Source organism: Crinia signifera, chromosome 1 (assembly GCF_055691185.1).
Source record: "Crinia signifera chromosome 1, ASM5569118v1, whole genome shotgun sequence".
NCBI classification, from domain to species: domain Eukaryota; kingdom Metazoa; phylum Chordata; class Amphibia; order Anura; family Myobatrachidae; genus Crinia; species Crinia signifera.
Genome location: NC_139217.1, coordinates 155119851 through 155143643, shown reverse-complemented (window position 1 = coordinate 155143643; position 23793 = coordinate 155119851). Strand labels below are relative to the sequence as shown.

The 23793-nt window shown below is 44.8% G+C and overlaps 1 protein-coding gene across 1 annotated transcript in view; it reads right to left on the bottom strand.

Moving 5' to 3' along the window:
- The window catches only part of B4GALT1 (beta-1,4-galactosyltransferase 1), an 87655-nt gene that overhangs the window by 6603 nt on the left and 57259 nt on the right, over window positions 1-23793 (bottom strand). The window contains exons 3-4 of the mRNA XM_083174904.1: window positions 19173-19360; window positions 9970-10092 (exon numbers count right to left, since the gene is read on the bottom strand). Of these exons, the coding sequence (XP_083031030.1) occupies window positions 9970-10092; window positions 19173-19360 (311 nt within the window). The remainder of the gene's footprint in view (window positions 1-9969; window positions 10093-19172; window positions 19361-23793) is intronic.

Genomic DNA, 23793 nt, shown 5'->3' with positions numbered 1-23793 from the left:
AATAAAACTCCATTATGCAATTCCTGCTTGTGGGCAGGGCCGGATTAACAATAGGCCTGATGGAGCTACAGCTCCAGGCCCACTCTCCAAATAGGCCCATTTTGTAGCTGATGACCGTGGCTGTCCAACGAGCCCAGCCCTGTGTCGTTAGCCCCCCGGGAACTGGAGATACTGCCAGGCAAACATTTTCCCCATAGGATAACATGGGTTTGCTAATTCCGACCCCTACCCAGTTCCAACGGCTGGCAGTTCCCCCTCTGGCATTATTCAGTCAAACCCAAATCGCTGGGCCTTCAATCTGATACCAGGCTGGTCCATATGGGTTCATTGGTTCCAGAGATACTGCAGTTAAACCGATTTTTTTTTCAGGGACCATATTCCCGGTTAAGTCTCTGCATTTTCTGGTGTAAAAGGGGATTTATTTCAAATGTATTTCTGCCTGGCGGTGGCTGTCCCCCAGTTACTGCAAGCATGTACTCCCCCTTGGCAATGAGCATGTAATCCCACATGGCAATGAGCATGTAATCCCACATGGCAATGAGCATGTAATCCCACATGGCAATGAGCATGTAATCCCACATGGCAATGAGCATGTAGGTAAGCAGCACTTATGTAGCATCATTTTTAATAGGCATTATGGTGTCTGGCATAATACGTAATGGACATTATGGGGTGCGTGCGGCTAAACATGTAATGGGCATTATGGTGTAAAAAAAATTTTTGGGCGCGCAATGCCTCTATTTATGAAGCATATTGTGCATTATTGCTCAATCCGTTTGGTATAGTGTGTAAATCGGCTCAATCCATGTGCAAAAGGATCTAATCATACTTACGATAATTCCGTTTCTTCCGATCCACTCCATGGCAGCCATTACTCTGGGTTATTTCCTCTTCTCCTATGTTTAGACAGGTAGATTTGACTCCGCCCACCTTGAGTATATATCCTCCCCTTCCTCCACACCCTGCAGTCTTTTGAGTGTCTCCTATATAAAGGATAATTACAGGGAGGGAAATCTAGGCTGCCATGGAGTGGATCGGAAGAAACGGAATTATCGTAAGTATAATTAGATCCCTTCTTCCTCACCCTCCATGTCAGCCATTACTCTGGGATGTACCAAAGCAAAACTATAATAAGGGAGGGACAATGAAAAATCACACAACTAGATGATGCTCAAGAAGGATATATTAAACATAATCACAGTACAGAAGGTTAGAAAATGGGAAAGCGCTATCCTGATGGTGTTGGAAAAAGGCTAAGTATTGTGGAAAGAAGAATTAGTCGAATACTGAAAGGTAAAATGAAATGAGGTATTTATTAATAGGTTTAAGATATTATGTGTGAGCCAGACTCTGTAATACCGACAGGTGTGGGGGGGGGGGGGGGGGGCTTTTGCTTCGGGGGATACTGGTCGGCAGTACTGGGTGGTGTTGCAGCCTTGTTACCCTAGGGGTAATGGGTACCCTTGGTGGGTGTAAGTGGTGTTTCTATACACCTATTAGGGGTCCCCAATTGATGGGAATCTTCCTACACAGGTGTCGCCCGGGGAGAGTTCCCAATGGGTTTTCAGTTAGTCTGTACTAGACTACTTTAGCTACCGTGGGTCCTGAGCCCAGGACCTACGGCCTCCCCTGACGATCTGTGTGGGAAGTGAACAGTTAGAGTGTGACAGTCTGGCTGGGTGGAGTGTGCAGAGAGGTGCCTCAGATGGGCTTCAGGCGATTCCAGCTGGAACCCCCTTACAATCACATAGGTGGATAACCTATGCCCTCTCTGCTCCTACACTTGAAGCAATGTCCGTGGTGTGTCCTCACCAAGTACTGCTAGCGGCGTCCCGCATAGCAGCGTGTGTGCACAATCACTCACGGTTTGCTGGGCGTCTCTAGAGGATGTCTGTCTGGGTTTTTCTCCGTCCGGAGCGGGTCCCAGGGCTCCCCTCGCACCCTCTGCGTCAGGATGTCTTCCGGGTCTCGGCTATCGCGAGACTATGGATGTGTGATGTTCGTGCAGCGCCTGCTGCTGGATCTGTGGATCGTTGTTTCTTCCTGCGAGGAAACAGTTATAACAAGTCTGTGGTTGCTGTGCGGAAGTCCTAGTCCTGTGTAAGCCAGCTTACACAGGACTAGGACTTCCGCACAGCAACCACAGACTTGTTATAACTGTTTCCTCGCAGGAAGAAACAACGATCCACAGATCCAGCAGCAGGCGCTGCACGAACATCACACATCCATAGTCTCGCGATACCTAAGACCCGGAAGACATCCTGACGCAGAGGGTGCGAGGGGAGCCCTGGGACCCGCTCCGGACGGAGAAAAACCCAGACAGACATCCTCTACAGACGCCCAGCAAACCGTGAGTGATTGTGCACACACGCTGCTATGCGGGACGCCGCTAGCAGTACTTGGTGAGGACACACCACGGACACTGCTTCAAGTGTAGGAGCAGAGAGGGCATAGGTTATCCACCTATGTGATTGTAAGGGGGTTCCAGCTGGAATCGCCTGAAGCCCATCTGAGGCACCTCTCTGCACACTCCACCCAGCCAGACTGTCGCACTCTAACTGTTCACTTCCCACACAGATCGTCAGGGGAGGCCGTAGGTCCTGGGCTCAGGACCCACGGTAGCTAAAGTAGTCTAGTACAGACTAACTGAAAACCCATTGGGAACTCTCCCCGGGCGACACCTGTGTAGGAAGATTCCCATCAATTGGGGACCCCTAATAGGTGTATAGAAACACCACTTACACCCACCAAGGGTACCCATTACCCCTAGGGTAACAAGGCTGCAACACCACCCAGTACTGCCGACCAGTATCCCCTGCAGCAAAAGCCCCCCCCCCCCCCACCTGTCGGTATTACAGAGTCTGGCTCACACATAATATCTTAAACCTATTAATAAATACCTCATTTCATTTTACCTTTCAGTATTCGACTAATTCTTCTTTCCACAATACTTAGCCTTTTTCCAACACCATCAGGATAGCGCTTTCCCATTTTCTAACCTTCTTCACTATAAGCAATATAGGACAGGGATACCCTTAGGGAAAAGCAGCACCTGAGTTTAGCATAGGACACCACACAGGCAGAGCGCAGTGTTAAAAACCATTTTCCATAATCACAGTACAGCTTGTTGGAGCGCCACCTTCCCAAAGTGGGTGGGAGATACATCCAAATTATAATAATTGGAAAAAAGTATGGATGGAAGACCATGTAGCTGCGGCACATATTTCTTTCGCTGAGAGCAGTGCTCTGTTGGCCCACGACGTCGAGACTGCCCTAGTGGAGTGTGCCCTTAGCTTCTCTGGAACTTCCAAGTTGTTCTCTCTATAGGCAAACGTGATAGTTTCCTTGATCCGTCGGGCTATCGTTCCTTTAGAGGCTGCTTCTCCTTTCCTTGGTCCTGAGTGGAAAATGAAGAGCTGTTTCACCTTCCGAAACTCACTTACTCTCAGAAGACAGACTGAAATTGCTCAAATTATGCAATCTTTCCTCGTCTGCATCTTTTGGATTTGGAATGAAAGTTGGCAAGACTAATTCCTGATTCAGGTGAAACCCTGAGACAACCTTTGGTAAGAAGTTTGTTCTTAATACTATCTTATCAGGAAAGATATTTAAGTACGGCTGTTCTGACCAAAGAGCTTGAAGTTCGCTCACTCTCCTGGCAGAATTGACTGCTGTTAGAAAGATGACCTTCCAGGTCACATATTTCAAAGATACTTTGTCCAATGGCTCAAAGGGAGCGGACATAAGGACGTTCAGAAGCAGATTTAAGACCCATGGAGCCAATGGCTCTTTAACTCTTGGACGTTCTCTCTTTAATGGCTGTATGAACCTTTTGATGAGTGGATCATCTGACAATTTCCTATCCAGGACGACAGACAGAGCAGAAATCTGAACTCTTAAGGTTGAAGCTGCCAGCCCCAGCACAAAGCCATCATAGAGAAATTGTAGGACACAAGGCGTTCCAAACCTTATGTTCTCAGGATATGCCTGAGCCCAGGACAGGAATCTCTTCCAGATCTTGTGATATATCTTTGAAGAAACTGCTTTCCTTGCCTTCAACAGAAAGCCTGCCACCTGCTCTGACACCCTTTTCTCTGTCAGAATCGCCCACTCAACATCCAGGCAGTCAATTTCAAGGTTTTGATACCTGGATGCAGTAGTGGACCCTGATGCAGTAGATCGGGGATCATCGGCAAAGTCCAAGGCCCCTGCACCGCCATCCTGAGGACAGTTGGGAACCAGCTCCGCCTGGGCCAGTAAGGGAGAATAATCACCACTGTGGCTTGCTCCTGCCGTATTTTCTTCAGAATGCGAGAAATCATCGGGAATGGGGGAAACACATAAGCGAGTTTAAAATCCCACTTTAGGGAGAACACATCGACTACTTCTGACTCTGGAAGATGGTACCTCGAGAAGAAGCGTTGAACCTTCCTGTTTATGTGTGTTGCCATGAGGTCTATTTGAGGGACCCCGAATCTTTGGGTTACCTCCCTGAACACCTGATGATGTAACTCCCATTCCCCTGGCCATACTTGTTCCCTGCTGAGGAAGTCTGCCAGAGTATTGTTTTCTCCAGGGACATGCAGAGCTGACAGTGACAGCAGATTTGATTCTGCCCACGGCAATATTTTTGCGACTTCTTCCAACAAGGCCCGACTTTTTGTGCTCCACTACGGAGGTGTTGTCTGACAATATTCTTAGATGCTTGTGCTTTACTTGATCTTGAAAGTGACACACTGCATTTACTACTGCTCGCTTTTCCCTTTGGTTGGAAGACATTGTGCATTCTGTTTTGGACCACAGGCCTTGACAGCTTGCTTCCTGCATATGTGCCCCCCAACCAGAGGAACTTGCGTCTGTGGTCAATGTCACGTAATGAGGCTGAGATAGCGGAGTGTTTCTGTGTTTCAGGAGTGGACTTTGCAACCATACCAGAGAATCTATTGCACTTTGACTTAATTCTACCTTGGTATTTAGGTCTAAATGCCCTCTGAGAGCCAAGGTTTCTGTTTGCAGAATCCTCATCCACCACCTTGCCCACGGGATTATGTCTATGGTGGACGACATCATCCACAGAAGACGAAGAACTAGACGCAGAGATGACTTCGTCTGACTCTGAACGAAGGCAGCTAACTCCTGGAACTTGACGCACCTCTCTTGGGACAGAGAAATCGTGAACTGGGTAGTATTTATCATTACGCCCAAGAACTACAGATTCTGACACGGTTTGAGATGACTTGTCTCGATTGACCAGCCAGCCATGCGTCTGTAGAATTTCTATTGCATTTTGAACTGCTAGTTCTACCTCCAGCTCTGATCTTCCGCAGATTAGGAGATCGTCCAGATGGGACCACATGGCTATCCCCTGTAACCTTATGTAGGCTACAAGACTCACTATGACCTTTGTGAAGATCCTTGGGGAAGCCGATAGGCCAAATGGGAGGCATGTGAACTGCAGATGTTGGTTCAACACATGAAGCCTGAGAAACCTTCTGTGCTTTGGGTGAATGGGTACATGAAAGTAGGCATCTTTCAGATCCACCGATGCCATGAAATCTGCCTGCCTTATTCCTTGTATTATGGATTTCAGAGTTTCCATATGAAACTTTTTGTCCACAATGTATTTGTTTAAGTCTCTGAGGTCTAATATTGTCCGAAATGCCCCTGATGGCTTCCGAACCAAAAACATTTTTGAGTAAAAACCGTCCCCTTTCTCCCCGGAAGGAACTGGTTCTACTGCTCTGGATTTTAACAGATCCTTGATTATTTGTCTCAAGGCCTGTATCTCTTCTGAATCTGTAGGGTTTCTTGACTTCAGAAACCTTTTGCTTATTGGAACCTGCTTGAACTCCAGCCTGTATCCATATTTTAGTATTGAAAGGACCCATTCGTCCTGTACTGACATTTCCCACTGGTGGACAAACTTCAATAGTCTCCCTCCCACTGGGATGGATTCTCCTGTGCATTCATTGACAGGACTTCTTGAACCACCTTCTGGAGGCCTGACGTAAGGACTGCCTTGTAGACCCAGAGAATCTACCATACTGCCTTCCAGGCCTATAGGCCCTGGCTTCCTTGAACTGTTCTCTAGGTGACACAGGACATTCTTTGGATAATTGACTCCAATTTATTTCCAAATAATAAAGACCCTTCATAGGGTAATGAAGCTAGTCTATTGTTGGAACTTGCATCTGCTGACCAGCTGCGCAGCCACACCTGCCGCCATGGTCTTAGCAGCGTACTCCACTACATCCAAAGATGCCTCACACAAAAAAATCAATGGCTTTCATCATGATAGCCATGCTCTTCTGCATATATTTCTGCAAACAACTTTAGGGACAGTACAGTATTTCTCAAAAGCTTCATCCTTGATTGGGAACATCCGTTCCAATCTTTTAAAGTTACTAGACCTGTCCGCTTTCTGAAATTGACCAATCATTAGGTCCATAAGCACTTTATGCACCGGGAAGTTTCTAGTTTACACAATCCTGTCTTCAAACAGGGCATCACGGACCTCCTCCTTATCTTAAATGTCCATAACTTTGTAAATATATTTCAGGAGATTATCAACCAAATCTGGATTGTATGACCTCTCCTTTTCAGGGATCTCCCCAGATTTGTCACCAGTATCATCTGTATCCTGTATCAGCAACAGAGAATCTGTGTCGTCATCATCACAGTCTAAACTGACTTGGGACCTTGTTCTCTTGGTCCCCTGCACATCCTTCAACTCACCCTTAGAAACCGAAGGATTTCTTCATCCACTCCATTAATTGGAGCATGGTCATAGACTGTGCCTCTGCCGGCTGCCTGCAGCCCTTGCATATATGGACATCCTTTTCAGTAGGGAAATCCTTGTCACATAGCATACGTGTACTGGGCACATTGCTGGACTTAGATTTCCTTTTTCCAGAAGCTTTAGACACACTAGAATCAGATAGATAAAAGCCTATCACTTAACTGCCCTAAACTTTGCATAGCATGTAGCAATAAAAGTGCCTGGTACTTGTGTAGTTTCACGGCGCCGCCGCGCGCACACAGTGTATGAAACTTGGCAGCTTGCCAGACGCTCTGTTTAACTGTGCGCGTGCCGCTCTAGCTGTTCTCAGCACAGCGCGTGGCTGCTTTCCTTATGTAAGCTACATTATCAGCATAGCGCTGGGCAGCAGCAGCGCACGCTGCCCAGTGCTGACAGGTCACTGTGGTACTTGTAGTTCCACAGTGAAATAGGCAGTCGTGCGCACCGCTGACAACGGGGGCACGTAAACTGGACACCCCGGCAATTTAGACGCATTAGATCTTTTCATACCCCCCACTATCCACGTCGGCGTGGAGTTTGAGAATAGTAAGTGTGGCGAGCGCAGCGAGCCACCGAGCCCGAAGCGTGGCGAGCCCCGCGAGGGGACGCGGATACCTTCACAGGTGTCCGCGTCCCCTCGCGGGGTTCGCTGCGCTCGCCACGCTTCAGGCTCGGTGGCTTGCCACAATTTCTATTCTCAACCACGCCGACGTGGATAGTGGGGGTATGAAAAGGTCGTAGGACGCGTACCGCTGCGCTCGCCATGCTTCGGGTTGGCGTGGATAGTGGAATTTACAAGGTCGACAGCTGTTGCGTCGACTATTGGCATTGTGGACAGGTTTTAATCGTGTACCCCTAGACCCAGCTAAATCTGCTTATGCGTCTGAATCCAGAAACCCCCCGGCTTCTTAGCGGCTTGCAAGGCGCCTAGTTTCAAACGGTTTTGCGTCTGAATCCAGGCACCACCCACGGCTTTTTACTGTGGAACTGTGCGCTGCTGCTGCCCAGCCCTACGCTGATAACGTAGCTTACATAAGGAAAGCAGCCACGCGCTGCACTGAGAACAGCTAGAGCGGCACGCGCACAGTTAAACAGAGCGTCTGGCAAGCTGCCAAGTTTCATACACAGAGTGTGCGCGCGGCGGCGCCGTGAAACTACACAAGTACCAAGTGCCTCACTGAGGGCTTACCTCTCCATGGCAGTTTCAGCTTCAGGGGGGGGGGGTGGGGGAGGTAGAAACGCTTACAGGATCCATTCTGCAGTCTTCACACTTAGTTCAGCATACAAGCTGTGACTGTGTCAGATCCAGCGTTTTTAAGAAGCGCCTTCCGGACGCCGCCGCGTCACATCCGCCTCAGCGTTGCAGTGTCCAAGCGTCAAATCCGACCTGCATTCCAGACGCCCGAGCGTCACATCCGCCCTTAGCACGGGCGTCCTAGTTTACTGCTTCCGCCAACCTCCTGCCTGAAGCACTGAGCCACCTGTTCCCAGCGCTGCACCGCTGCCAGCATGGACTCAGCATGGAGGGGCAATAGAGTGGATGCCACAGAACACAGCCTGATATCTGGCAGCAATTCCAGGCACACAGCGCAGGACGCAGCCTGAGGAGTGCCTCTTCCGCTGGGGAGCCACCCCACAGCCTGGTCACGCAGGGACAATAGCTTTAAAATTGAGGTAGCCCAGGCACAAAACAAAAAACCTATCTAACTATCCTAAACTTTGAGACAGGAAAAAGACTGCAGGGTGTGGAGGAAGGGGAGGATATATACCCAAGGTGGGCGGAGTCAAATCTACCTGTCTAAACATAGGAGAAGAGGAAATAACCCAGAGTAATGACTGCCATGGAGGGTGAGGAAGAAATGTGAATTTTGCCTAAATCTGTGTGGCATAACGTGAATTTTGACTCAATCCGTGTGCCATAGTGTGAATTTTGGCTCAGTCAGTGTGAATTTTGGCTCATTCCATGTGGCATAATGTGTAAGAGGCAAGTACAACATAAGGAGGTTACTATTGTGTTGCATGATTTATATGAGGGGTATATGATGTGGTAAATTTAGGTGACCACATAAAAGGTGCTGAAATGTTGTCTACCAAGTTTTGGCTTTTAGTCATTTTTGGAGTGCCGCCTCACCCCACAAGTATCTTAGGACATCGGCGCCCTGCGGGTGCACCTTTGCAGGGCACCCGCCAATATATTTCCCTGTATTTTTCCTATGCCAGCTCCCTGCCTTTTCCAGGCATATATAATTAGTTGAAAGTATTTACACAAATAGAGACACTCCCATGAGCAGACCACCCAACAGAACACTGGTCCCGCCCCCCACATTATTAGGTGCTGGCCACAACCCCTATTATTGCGCATAATAGGCCCTTGATAATTTTCAGCTCCAGGCCCATTTAGACCTTAATCTGGCACTGCTTGTGGGCAGTGACAACATGCAGGGAGACAACCAATGACCCTTGTGCAGATTATCATGTGTAGTTCAAACTGGTTCTGGGCCATTCAGACTGCAGGAAAAAGGCTCAGAACCGTGTAGGATCCTGCTTTTAAAACTTTTTCAAATGCCGGTATTCTGTAACTGGTAAATTGACTAGGGACCTTTCACATTGCAGCTGGTACCGTTTCAAAATGCTAAAAAAAGGCAATATACCGGCTTACAAGTGCAATGTGAAAGGGGTACAAAGGCTGAATGCAATATGGAGGGTAAAAAAAGAAAAAGGATAAAAGGATATCCAGGATCAGCCCACATCAATGTGCTATTGTCTGACAACCCTTATAGAACTTTGGGATAGATGTATGAAGCAGTGATAAAAGGGAGGAGAAGTGATAAAGTGCCTGGTACTTTATCACTGGCCAATCAGCTCCTGACTGTTACGTTACAGGCTGGGTTTAGGAAGGGACAGTTAGGAACCGATTGGCCAGTGATAAAGCACCAGGCACTTTATATCACTTCTCCTCCCTTGTCACTGCTTCATACATCTATCCCAAAGTTCTAGAATGGCTGTCAGACAATAGCACATTGATGCAGGCTGATCCTGGATATTTTCCAACAGCCTTTACAAAAACTCTTGATGATCTCATAAATATCAGATACAGATACATATATATATAAAAAATAAAAAAACACAACTTTTTTGTATTAAGTAAAATTTTTGATGAAAATTCCTACCGATTGTATATATCGTCATCTTCTCCCCCCCAACCCCAATAATTATTGGGAAATCCATTTATTCTTTGAAACTGATTCTTGCTTAAGGCAGATACTCCTCCAAAATACTGATTGTATGGTAAACTGAAAAGAAAAACAAGGGAAAGGGAAACTATGGTTACATACCATTGTAAAATACAACACAACACACACAGTATCTCCAAACATTGCTCAACATGTAAGCAGGATTTCTTGCCACTAGACTGGGAACTCCAGTGTGCAATGTTTTATCAAGAGTGCCAGGATATAGTAGATGCAGCATAACACATGGAACAAGGCACTACAAATTGGGATTTAAATCTTGGAAAAAGTATCTTGGCTGCCCGAAATGTTGCTGTATATTTCAAATGATGCACCTAAAAGCTTTGGTGTTAGAATCACATTGCTCTTGGGTAGCCTTCACCCATTTTACTTCCAACTCTGCCCCACAGTATAAAAATCTGAAATATCACCAAATTTACAGCTGACACTCAAGAAAGTGAGAGTCATCAGCCATTACAGAAAATAAAGTTTGACAGAATGGAACGCAGGCATAAAGCTATTGAAAACGTCAAGCAGTGGATACAAAAGATACCTTTACATGCAAATAGGGCGAGGGAGAAGGTGTGGTATAATAGACCGACAGTCGGGATTCCGACAGTCATTACTCAGACATCGGAATCCCAACTGCACAGCGGGGGGAGCGCAATGAAGCCCCTTGTGGGCTTGCTGTGCTCGCCACGCTGCGGGCACGGTGGCGAGCTGCGCTTGCCAACTATTTTATTCTCCCTCTATGGGGGTCGTGGACCCCCACGAAGGAGCAGTTGGGATTCCGACATTGGAGTAATGGCTGTCGGAATCCCGACTGTCGGGGAGCCGTCCGGCACCCTAGGGACACAGGTCAGTAACACAGATTGGGTACTGTGCATGGGAATTTCTACTACTGAGTCCGTCTGACCAATCTCCCGTTGCCGTATGTTTTAATCCAATTACTTGGAAGGTCACTGGTTGTATGAGAGGATTGAAGAACTTCACTCCTATTACTTGCTAATTGTGGACAGCGCAATAGTTTTACCATTTTTTGCAAATCTGTCTATTGGTGTGGTAACCATTGGTAACAACTATGCTGCAGTCCAGGGGCGCAAGTTTCTACACATTTGCTTTTGTATTGTCAAGCAGCTCTGCACCAGAAACAGCCATGTTATTTCAGAACAATTTCTTTTTTTAAATGGCAGCGTAACTGTAAATAGCACGTCACAACTGTGCCAGACCCGGATGTCCAAATTTGGGTATACATTGGCAGATATATCGGCCATTCAATCAAAAGGCCTATATATCGTAAGCTGGTCAATGAGTAGGTACAAACTATGTCTGTGAACTAAGTCATTCACAGACATATTGCATCAGTCATGTAGCAGAGCGGATGGCAGTGATATCTTCACCGCCATGGCTTTAACTGTGCAGAGTTTTTATATTCTCCCCATACTTGCGTGGGCTTACTCCGGGTACTCCGGTTTCCTCCCACAATCCAAAAATAAATTAAACCTAGTATGTCTGTGTACATGTGGTAGGGAATATTGATTGTAAGCTCCACTGATGTGAATGTTCAAAAATTCTCTGTAAAGTGCTGCGGAATATGTGTGCACTATATAAGAAACGGTTAATAAATAAATATATCAATACATCTGGCTTTGTGTACAGGTGTGTCCACAAACAGCCCGTACACTTGCTGCAGGTACCACTGACCTGCCCAACTGTGAGATCAGGACAACATTTTAGATTATATATACATACCTACCTACACTCACACACACACACACACACACACACACACACTATATATATATATATATATATATATATATATATATATATATATATATATATATATATATATATATATATATATATATATATATATATATATATATACACACACATATACATACCATACACACACACACACACACACATTCACACACAGTGTTCCCGCTAGGCTGTTTTAGCGGGGCGTTGCACCCTGCCTGCCTGTCCCGCCGGTGTGCCTCGGGGAAGCCCAGCGCCGCCGTATATGCTGATGCCCGTCTCTTTCCCGGCAGCTCAGGGACTTCTTTGCGGCCAGGCCCGCCCCATTTACTGACGTCGGCGGGCCCGGTCCGCCCCTCTTATGCTTCCCCCTTCCCCCGTGCAGCAAAACCATGCCCCATTTAGTTCCTAGAAGGAACACTACATACATATATATATACACACACACACACACACACACACACACACACACACACACATATATATATATATACACACACACACACGTATGTATGTATGTATGTATGTATATATACGTATACACACACACACACATTATATATATATATATATATATATATATATATATATATATATATATATATATATATATATATATATATATATATATATATATATATATATATATTACAAATAACTGGTGCGCAAGTCCTTTCTCCTGAGGCTCTTTATGTGATATACATCAGCGGTGTGTGAAACCGCCGTTTGTGGTATGTGACCAGATGCAGATGCATTTTATATTGGATTTTATCACCAAAACTTGAAAACAATACTTGCACTATGGAGCGCTCCGCTTTTGTGTCTTTCTAGCATATATATGTGTGTGTGTGTGTGTGTATAAGTGTATAAGTGTATGTGTGTATGTGTGACGTTTGCAATTCATAAAAACTATTTGTCCGATATAAGCAATATTCTAAATTTCATACTTTGCAGGTTTTTTCTCATGTATACAAGATGTATACAAGATGTATACAAGATTAAATTCACACAATGCCACAATGATTGTTACATGCATATTTGCTGCTCTTGTTATATTAATAACTAGCTAACCCACCCGGCGTTGCCCGGGAAAACCTTGGAGTTTTTTTATTTCCAAAATTGCTGAAAAATGTCATCTTACAGTATGCTGTGCCAAAGACCTTGTTAAAGATTCCACCATAATGTTAGAATGTGTTTGCATTGATACTCAATGACGGCAATGAAATCAGGTGTGGTGTTATTGTTTGAAACACAACGCTTCTGAGTTGATAACTTGTATGTGTTCATGAATTCCACATCCACTCCTGAGATTTAGCACCTATGACATACCCTCCAACATCTGACGGTCAGAAATCGGTACAAAATCAGAAAGGGACGTGGCCACACCTCCATTTCTATACTTTCAATGGTACAGTTTCTAGGGTGTGTAATTACAGGCGCTGAGTGCGTGGAGACCGGGGTGGGCGTTACTTACCTCGCCATAATTACAACTTTACTGCTCCCTGCCACTGCCGCTCCCCCTCACCGATCCTGCAAGCAGCAGTCTCTGAGGTCTGGAGATCTGTAAAGCACATGCACCGGGCGTCTCTACCAAATAGTGGGGTAGCCCCTGAGTGTGGGAGCAGGTCCGCGGGCCTGGCCACATGATGTCATGACGCAACGCACGCTACCCGCACCACTGGGAACGGGTGTATTAAGCTACATTCTTCCCTACACCCGCCGGGCCAATCCACCGATCCATCCATCGCAATAATCAATGGGTGCATTGATAAGGTTTGGAGTGTAAGAAGTTAAAGAATAAGGGGGATATTCAATCGGTCTTCCCCGACAGCATTGAACAGGGTTTCCTGGCAGAACGAGCCCGACATCTCTAGCTGTCAGGCTCGTTCTGCCGAGAACAGCCGGGAAGTGACGAGCTGCCGGCTGCATCTCGTCACTTCCCGGCCGCAACTCGCGGCCACGCCCCCTTCTCGTCCCGCTGCAGGCGGGACATTGAATCCCGCCTGCATGTTCTCGGTCGAGCTGACCGAGAACGGGACTGGGTCACGGCGGGCGAGCAAGCTCGTCTGCCGTGACCCGAAGATTGAATACCCCCCTAAGACTGAGATAAAGATTTGCCATGTTAAAGTATACAATTTACTCAATAAATTGTGAAAAAAAAATGGATATTGTGGGCATAATTGGTGTTTGGTACACCTACCGGGGGTCCTCAATTGATGATATTTTCACTACAGTGTCACCATAGGGGGATTCCCAATTGGGGTCCAAGTGGTCTTTTAGGGACCCTTTACAATCCCGTAGGTCTCTTCTCCTTGAGCCTATGGTCTCTCTTAATGATAGTCATTCACTGAGGGAGACCGTAGGCTCCAGGAGAAGAGACCAACGGGATTGTAAAAGTGTCCCTGAAAGACCACCTGAACCCAAATTGGAAATCCCCCTACGGTGACACTGCAGTGAAAATTTCTTATCAACTGGGTACCAAACACCAATTATGCCCACAATATCCATACCCCCCTCCACCTATAGATTTGTTGGTACTTGTTTCCTAGCACGGAGCCCTTCATGGTAGATCGCATACCTTAAGTTAAGGTAACTTAAGGTATGCGATCATCGCGATTTTCTGTCAATTAAGTGTTTTAATTGCCGGCAAGGAGAAAATCGCGTTGATTGCGTCCATCGCATGCCATTATAATGGCATGCGATGCGACCGACGCGATCAATGCGATTTTACATAGGGCTCAATGTTAAATTAGCTTTCAATGATAAAATCGCGTTGATCGCGACCATTGCATGCCATTATAATGGCATGCGATCAACGCGATTTTACATAGGTAACAATGGGAAATGGGCCCAATTATTGATTGTATATGCACCGTCATGGGTTTTAAGTATGTGAAGTGTCCCCCCATTGTTAACGCGACCCCAAGCGTGGCGAGCGCAGCGAGCCCGTGACGGGGCGGCGGTACGCGTCCTCCGACCTTTTCATACCCCCACTATCCACGTCGGCGTGGAGTTGATGTTGAAGTGTGGCGATCGCAGCGAGCCCCGCGAGGGGACGCATATACCTGTGAAGTTATGCATGTCTGCTTGCCACGCATCGGGCTCGCCACACTTTATAAAAGCTACTCCATGCCGACGTGGATAGTGGGGGTATGAAAAGGCCGGAGGACGCGTACCGCTGCGCTCGCCATGTTTCGGGTTGGCGTTCATCGTGGGGTGGCGTTAACAATGGGGGGCCATTTCACCCATGAGGGGGGTATGCAATTAAAATTTGGGGTTTCGGGGGCTTTTTACTTTGGGCCCAATGTAAAATTGGGTCTCAGTGACCATTTTACATTGATTCCAATGTAAAAATCGCGTTGATCGCATCGCATGCGATTTGGTTGCATGCGATGGACGCGATTATTTAGGTCCCGATGCTTGAGATAAAAATCGCTGGCGCCGTGCTAGGAAACAAGTACCGATTTGTTTCGCAACTCACCCCCATCCAATTATCAGTTTGAATCAGAATTTATTTTTTAATCCTACTTTCATTTCTTCATTATACTTCTACTTCTATATACACATATTTTTTCACAATTTATTGAGTAAATTGTACACTTTAACGTGACATATCTTCATCTCAGTCTTATTCTTTAACTTCTGACACTCATAACATTCAAACAAATACATGCAGAGCTCATGTCCTTCGACCAAACATTATCTATGAACCAAAAGAGTCTGGGGAACGGAGCAGCGCCTAACATCCAACTGACTAACAGGGTGAGTGCAGTGTACCCACTTTGTATTGATCAACGGGTGCATTGGCCAGGACAAAGTTTTCTCAGTGCAACTGGCCGGGGAGCGCAGTGACAGGCTGGAGGACTGGAGAGATGGATATGGGAAAAAAAGAAAAACACGGTACATTAGGTACAGTTTTTATTTGCCGGTACAGACTGTTAATTAAACTGCAAATTATTTTTTTATGTGTAAGTGTGTGAGGTGTGCTATGTATATACAGTATGTGTATGTGTGTGTTGTGTCTTTGTGTATCTGTGCAATGTTTAAGTGTGTGTTTTGTGTGTGTTGTACTGTTTTTTAGGGTGTGTTTGGTGCTGTTAGAGGTATGTTATGTGTGTGTTGTGTGTATCTTCCCAATGTGTAAGGTGTGCTACGTATAAATGTGTGTGTGTGCTGTGTGTATCTGTGCAATGTTTAAGTGTGTGTGTTCTGTGTATTGTACTGTTTTTGGGTGTGTGTTGTACTGTGAGTGGTGTGTTGTGTGTGTGTGTTGTGTGTATCTGCCGAATGTGTAAGTTTGAGAGGTGTGCTACGTATATATGTGTGTGTAGTGTGCTATGCGTATCCTGGCAATGTTTAAATGTGTGTGTTCTGTGTGTTTCTGTATCTGCACAATGTTTAAGTGTGTGTGTTCTGTGTGTTGGTTGTACTGTTTTTGGGTGTGTGTTGTAGTGTATATGGGTTTGTGTTGTGCTGCATGTGGTGTGTTATGTGTGTGTTTGTTTTGTGTGTATCTGTCCAAGGTGTAAATGTGTGAGGTGTGTTGTGTGCTATGTGTGCGTATGTGGTGTACGTGTACAATGTGTACGTGTGTGTGGTCTATGTATACCCTCAATTATTCCTAATTGTTTAAAGCCTTCACCATAATGTTAGAATGTGTCATTCATACTCAATTACAGCAATGAAATCAGGTGTGGAGTGATGGCAAATTAAAACTTGGTGTTTTTAAATTTCTAAGTAAAATTTCCCAAAAACGGCTTCGGGGTGCACACCATCGGGTCCAGAGGTATCTTGTTGCTGAATTTTGTGGCTCTGAGTGCCATGGTGTGTCTGCAATGCGACAGACACGCACAAATGCACGCACACACACACACTCTTCAACTTATTATATAGATGGTAAAATTGTGCTAAAAGATGTGTTATGTCAGTCTAATGCTATATAGGGATACATTTACTCCTATTTTACAATTAACATTTAATTACAAATAACAGTACTTGTGTAGTTTCACGGCGCCAGCATGGCCGTGCGTCTTAGTCCCCGCTGCGCTCGCCCACACTACGGGCTCGGTGGCTCGCCACGCTATCTAAAATCAACTCCATGCCAACGTGGATAGTGGGGGTATGAATTATCCACGTTGGCATGGAGTTTATTTAGTTTATTTTAGAAAGTTTGGCGAGCGCAGAACCCGGAAGTAGCGTGCGGCCAAGCTGGCGCCATGAAACTATACACGTACCCAAATTACTGCCAACGGACTATTGTTAAACACAATACAACCTGCACGGGTCATTGTGTATGTTTTCAGTCTTAATTTGTATGCTTTAACTTTAATTGTATTATATTTATTTGTTTTGGCTCATTCTGTAGTGGTAAACTTTCAACAATTTACAGTGGACGATAAATTATATTCAATATAATATTTTTGACTACGTGTGTCTCCATGTTTGTATGTACAGGTCGAGTATCCCTTATAAAAAATGCTCAGGACCAGGAGCATTTTGGATAGGGTATTTTCCAGATTTTGGGTATAAGGGGATTTTTGTAAGAACTTACCGTTCAAATACATTTCTCTGAGTCCATCCTGGTGACACAGCTCAACCTTGGGATGTAGTAGGGTCCACAGGAGCCAGGCACCTATGTTACTTCAAGAGGCAGGCTCCTCTCCTGCTGCATCCCAGAATTCCTCAGTACAACTTCAAGAGCCCACTAGGATACAGTACTCAGCATAATGTCTAACCATATTAATATGCACAATCAAAAACAACCATGTAACATGATAAATTAACATGAAATGGTTTAAACTTACTGAGCGTAAAGGGAGGGATCGCTGTGTCACCAGGATGGATTCAGAGAAAGGGATTTGAACGGTAAGTTCTTACAAAAATCCTCTTTTCTCCATCGTCCATCCTGGTGACACAGCTCAACCTTGGGATGTTCAAGAGCCAGTGAACAGAGGACCAGGTGGCATTCCTGCATAACTGCTCCGCTGAACCCCCGTGATGCACAGCCCAAGAGAAAGCAACTGACCTAGTGGCATGGGCATTAATCCTAGCCGGAACAGGCCTGCCAACTTAAGTGTAAGCAAAGGCAATACCCTACCTCAACCACCTAGAAATGGTCTGCTTAGAAGCTGGCCACCCTCTCTTATGTCCGTCATACAGTACCAGTAACGAGTCAGTTTTATGAAACTCCTTCACTCTGTCCACATAAATGCGCAGCACGACATCCAATTTTTTAGGTTTGTCCCTATTTCTTGCCTACACAGGAGGACAAAACACAATCTCCTGGTTTAGATGGAAGTTAGACACAATCTTAGGCAAAAATGTAAGTACCATACAAAGGACAGCCCTATATTCATTAAATACAAGAAAAGGTGACTTGCAAGACAAAGCCCCCAACTCAGACACCCGTCTGACCGAGGCAATCGCCAAAAGAAAAGCCAGTTTCCAGGAAAGAAACTTTTGGTCAGCCGACCTTAGAGGCTCCAAGGGTGGCTTCTGTAAAACTGCCAGCACCAATGACAAATCCAATGGTGTTACCAGCTATCAATATGGAGGTTTAATACATATAACCCGCTGAAGGAAGGTAACCGAGCCACTCTCTTCTGAAAGAAGATAGATAACGCAGAAAGCTGTACCTTCAAGGTCTCAAACCTGCTGAAAACCCATCCTGGAGAAAATCCAGGAGCCTGGCCATCTTAAACTTAGAGGTGTGAACCTTCTGCTTTTCACAACACCTGATATAGGTCCTCAAGACTCGATAGTTTGATGCAGATACGGGTTTTGGAGCCCTCAGCATAGTCCAAATAACTGCCTCAGAGAATCCCTTCTTTAATAAGGAGGTCTCAAAAAGCCAGGCCATCAAACTGAGATGAGCTAGGTCCTGGCGAGGATATGGACCTTGCGGGAGCAGGTCTGGACGAAGAGGAAGACGCCACGGCGATGCTACCGTCAACCTCAGTATGACCGAATAACAGGAACTCCTGGACCAATGGGTCCACTCCACAAAAAAACGAGACAGTTCAAAAACTATGGTTTTTGGAATATTTCGGTTTTTGGATATCCGGATTCCATATGGAGCTTAGACCTCTATTTCTTTTATTAAGACTAAAATTTCATATTAAGTATTAAAACTAAAGTGTGCCCCCCACATAATGAGTACTTTCTTTCCTACAGTCTCGTTTACTCTATGGGGAGGACCTCCACTATAATTTACTGACCAAATAGGCATCCAATATCATATTGTGGATATCTTATAAATAAGTTTGTTACACTAAATGGTATGCTAAGCATGGTATCTCTGCACACTGGTATCTGTCTACTCTTTCCCCACCGATTTACAATTTGATCCTCAACAACTTCCACATCAGATTAACTCTTACCTGAACCCAAACTTATCCATAGATACAGACAGGTGCCTGGGTTGGCTGTAACACTTGTAGATATTCCTATCATCCATTGGAATCAGGTCAACATCACTGAAGATAAAGCAGTCATAATCATACTCTTTCAAAGCTTCCATATAGCCAATGTTCAACAGCTTGGCACGGTTAAAAGTAACATCTCCATCCTTAAAATTTGGAAAGAAAATACAAAAGCCATGAAGATTATTCTTCTTATAATAAATTGCATATGTTACAATTTTTCATAAAATCTTAAAAATTTTTTTTTACAACAAAAAATAAATAAAATGCTGACTTCTAGTAATGGGGAACATGCCAATTTGCTTGTTATCTGCATGTCCTTGGCTGACCAGTACTCTCAACACAGTTTCCCACTAATTTAAAACTACAAATCTGTAATTAGCTATATAACCAATTAAAAAATGCTATAAGGCTACAGTGTGTTCCGAATTTTCCTCATATAAACCTAATTTATATTAGTTATTTGCACAGAATATAGGGAGCTTATAAATATGCACTTGAAGGTGATCAGTATTATTAATTGGCATAAAAACCTTCAGCAATTTTGTTGCAGACTACCCTAAATGAAGACATAGGTTATAGACGGAGGAAACCTAAAGCGGTGTACACATTGGAGTGACGTGAATTAGTTCTGACATCAGAACGAGTTCCCGTCAGCCCAGATTCCCTGTACACACTGCATCAATGTTAATGAAGGACGGAACCATCACTGTTAACATGCATGTGCAGTTAATGATATTGTCAGGTTTTATGTGCAATACATGAAAGCTAGTGTCATTGCAAAAAACTTTGGGAGTGGGTAAATGACGAATACACACCGAACAATATGGGCAATTGCTGGTCTGATCTGCCCAGATGGCAGATCGCTCAGTGTGTGCCCAGCTATAGGTTTGACTGGAGTTCTGGTATTCAGGTTGTCGGCTTTATGTAACAAATTGCCTACATTGCTCAATGTGTATGGGCGATTGCATCTTCCTACTGGTCACTGGCTGGTTGTCTATATGAAGGTGTCCTTAATTAAACCTGTTCCCATGTGCACACTTAATCTGGCCTTAGGGGAATTTGTTCCAACGTCAGAATGAAAACCCACTGCTTCAGTGTGTACCCAGCTTTAGCTTCTACAGGAATTTGTATATCTTCAGCATTGGCAACTGCTGTGTCTTCCTTAGAACCGCAACATGTCCTTGGGAAACCGATAGAGGGCATTATATTCATCTCTCTCTTTAGCTGCTCTAGTTTGGTTAATCTTGTAACTAAGGGTAACGCCAAAGAACACTACAAACATAGAACAGCATCGGCAATTGACTACAAACGTCCCAGGGGACAGTCTTCTGCCTTGTAATTACATGTTTCTAAGAAACACAATTCTTTAGAGACCTCTTCTTACAATAAGCAACCATTTTAGAGAGTCTTTATGCAAGCACCACAGGTTATATGTTCAGTATTAGAATGCAATATACAAGCCTTTGCATTGAAAATTCTGCAAAAGTACTTTGGCAAAGGTTACTACAAAGCCCCCACAATTACATTGTTATGTGTAAATATATGATATCATTAAGGAGCAAAGTTAGTGTTTATTTTATTGTTCCCATCATATCTTGATGGACTTTACAGAGTCCACAGGAAGGAGAGTTCACAGAGGGCCTGGGCTTATCCAATGATCTAGGTGCAGACAGGCATATCATTGTGTTACACAGTAGAAAATATATAAATAGCTTTCTACATTTCAATTGTGTAATTGCCTCTTTCCAATTCACTTTATTCAGAACACTCACATCTAGCTCCAAAGAATATACGGTTCCCTTTACACAAATATACATATGGCAAATACATATGGCAAAGTGGCTACAATTTACAAGGACTGGTTTTATTTTTTTATTTTCAGCTCTACCATTCTGCTGGCACTTGTGTAGCAGGTGTACTGGAGAGAGAAACCATCAGGTTAAGGCTGATCTCTTCAGTGTCTCTTCGGAGTTTGTGTATCTACAGAAAGGAGAAGCAGGAGGAAGAGAGAGAGAAAGATTGGAAAAAATAAAGATAAGGAAATGCTAGAGAGAAAGTCAGTACAGAGAAAAAAAATCTCAGAAAACACATGACGTGTTAATGATTATTTAGGCACCCTACCCTCTGCTTGCCTTCCTCATCTCACTGATTCCAAGTAATTTCACAGACTATATTCGCACAGGGTATTTATGCAGCCCATAACATTCCTAATGTCACCATTTACAGCAAACCTTTTTATCCCAGGGAAAGTGTTGGCAAATAAATAATGTATGGAGAAGGGGGTCAGTGGAGAACTTGAGAAGCAACCAATCATACTAGATAAAATGGTACCCATAAGCACCTGGGCCCTATAGTGCTTCTTACATAGAGGTGAAAAGCACGAGTGCAGCCTGCATTAATTACCCACTGATTCTGAATGTATGATGTGCATATGTGTTGCGAGAGCGCCTTGGTGCACTTGTTATTCCTCTACCTTATTATACAGGTACTGTGCTAAACCCAGTGAGGTTTTGTTGCAATTGCTTCTGTTGATGCCCATACTGCTAGGCTGCTGGTGCAGTGTGGAATTGAATAGGAATGCAGCCTGGTATAGGAGGATGAAATCAGGAGCAGGGTTATAAAGTATGATGTTACAAGTCATATGAATAAAGGTAATTAGCTAAAGATAACCAAGCTTACAGTAAAAAGGTTTTAAAATCTTTATAGAGCATATAAATCAAGGAGTGCTGCTGATCACATTGTAAAAACTAAAATTGTGTCTACACAGAGGCGGAACTTGTGGGTGCTGGGCCCAGGTGCAAAAATATAATTTAGGCCCCCTTCCTCCACCTCAACCCAAATTCACAATATAGAACACAACAGTGGGGTGACAGGGAGAGGCCGAGCATGATAGGGAGAGGCATGTGTAGGAAGTGGGTGACAAGGAAAAACAATGGGTTACAGGAAGAGGGTGATGGGGCAGCAGTGGGCCCCTAATGGTGCCCACAGACACTACAATTGTACTGTGCTATGCGTTTTTGATTTTACAATTGTTCTATACAATTTTCTTTTAGCATGCGATGCGATTTGCACTTAGCACGTACGATGCGATTTGATCTTAGTTTTGTAATGTTAATTTCCTGCAGCCTCTTCAGCCCCAGCAATACCCCCTACCCACAGCAAAATTACCCTGTGGGGGGGGGGGGGGGGGGGGTCCGGGCGGCCGTGCAGCGTCTACCTGGCTGCGGGGGGGTGCTGGCGTTCCTGCGCTGAGTGTGCGGGGGCTGCGGGCGGGATTGAAGCGGGCGGGCTTGAGGCAAGCGGGCGGCCAATATTATAGCTACGCCTCTGCTTCTATGTAATTTTGCGGGCACCTGTAAAAAAAAAAAACCTTACCTGATAGCCGCCTTGTCTTGCCGCTCCGACCTGTGCTGCCGCCTGTACTGCCTCCACGTGACAGCCCTCTTCGCGACGCAGCAGATGACTGACAGCGGAGGGGGCGTGTTTAAAAAAAAAAAAAAGCACGGACAGCATACTAATCGTATGCCACTACACAGCAGGCCCGATGCTGTGCGATAATGTCCAAAAAAGTATGTGCTGCACATACTTTTTTGGACATACAATATCGGGGTGCCGGGGACGCGCATCGCGTCGCAGAGGCACTTAAACTGCACCCGATCATTGTACAGAGGATGCGTTTTGTACTTAAAAAGTACAAAACGCATTCGATTATTGTAGTGTCTGTGGGCACCATTAGTCTTTAGGGGCCCCGGTGCACTGCACCTGCTGCACCAATGGTAGTTCCGCCTCTGTGTCAACACATTATATTTTAAGATAAAATCAATTAAAACAACTTTGTCATGTGCTTTATAATAGTCACAGAGTATAATAATGGACTTTGACCAGGCAGAATGTAGTGTTTACATAACCTGCAATTGTGAAATGGTGGCTATCGATTTAACTTCAGAGCTTATGTTATAAAATGGAACAGATCCAGAGATGACTTGGGTATGTTACTCAGGTCAGAATGTACAATGTGTTTTAGTACATTTTGGGCTGTGCATATATTGCACATATATAATCTGCAGATATTCGTGCACACCCAGCTGCCCTGATCTCAGATTGCAGCATGTAACCTATACCTTTTACCTGACAGCATTCCACAAGTGGAACATCAGCTCTCTGATGCTGTAGCTGTTGAAATCTGCGTTTCAGCTGCTGGACATTTGAAATACGTATAGTGAAGGGTTACTGCATATGCGTAGTTTTCATCTGTTGCGTGTTGAAGTGTCAAAAAATAGTCCTAATAGCCGTGCAAATGGAATTAGTTTTAATCTCAAACTGTACATGTGGAATGTAAACTGATGTCCCATGCCTGTGATAGTTGTGAATGGTTTGTCACGCCTCTGTATGTAGAAATCTATTTTTTTTTTAAATAATATTTTCATATCTGGGACATATGTTTATCTTTTATTCTGGTTCTTGTGTAGTTTCACGACGCCGTGCTACTTCCGGGTTGTACGCTCACCAAACTATCTAAAATAAAGTAACTTAACTCCATGCCAACGTGGATAGTTCATACCCAGACTATCCACGT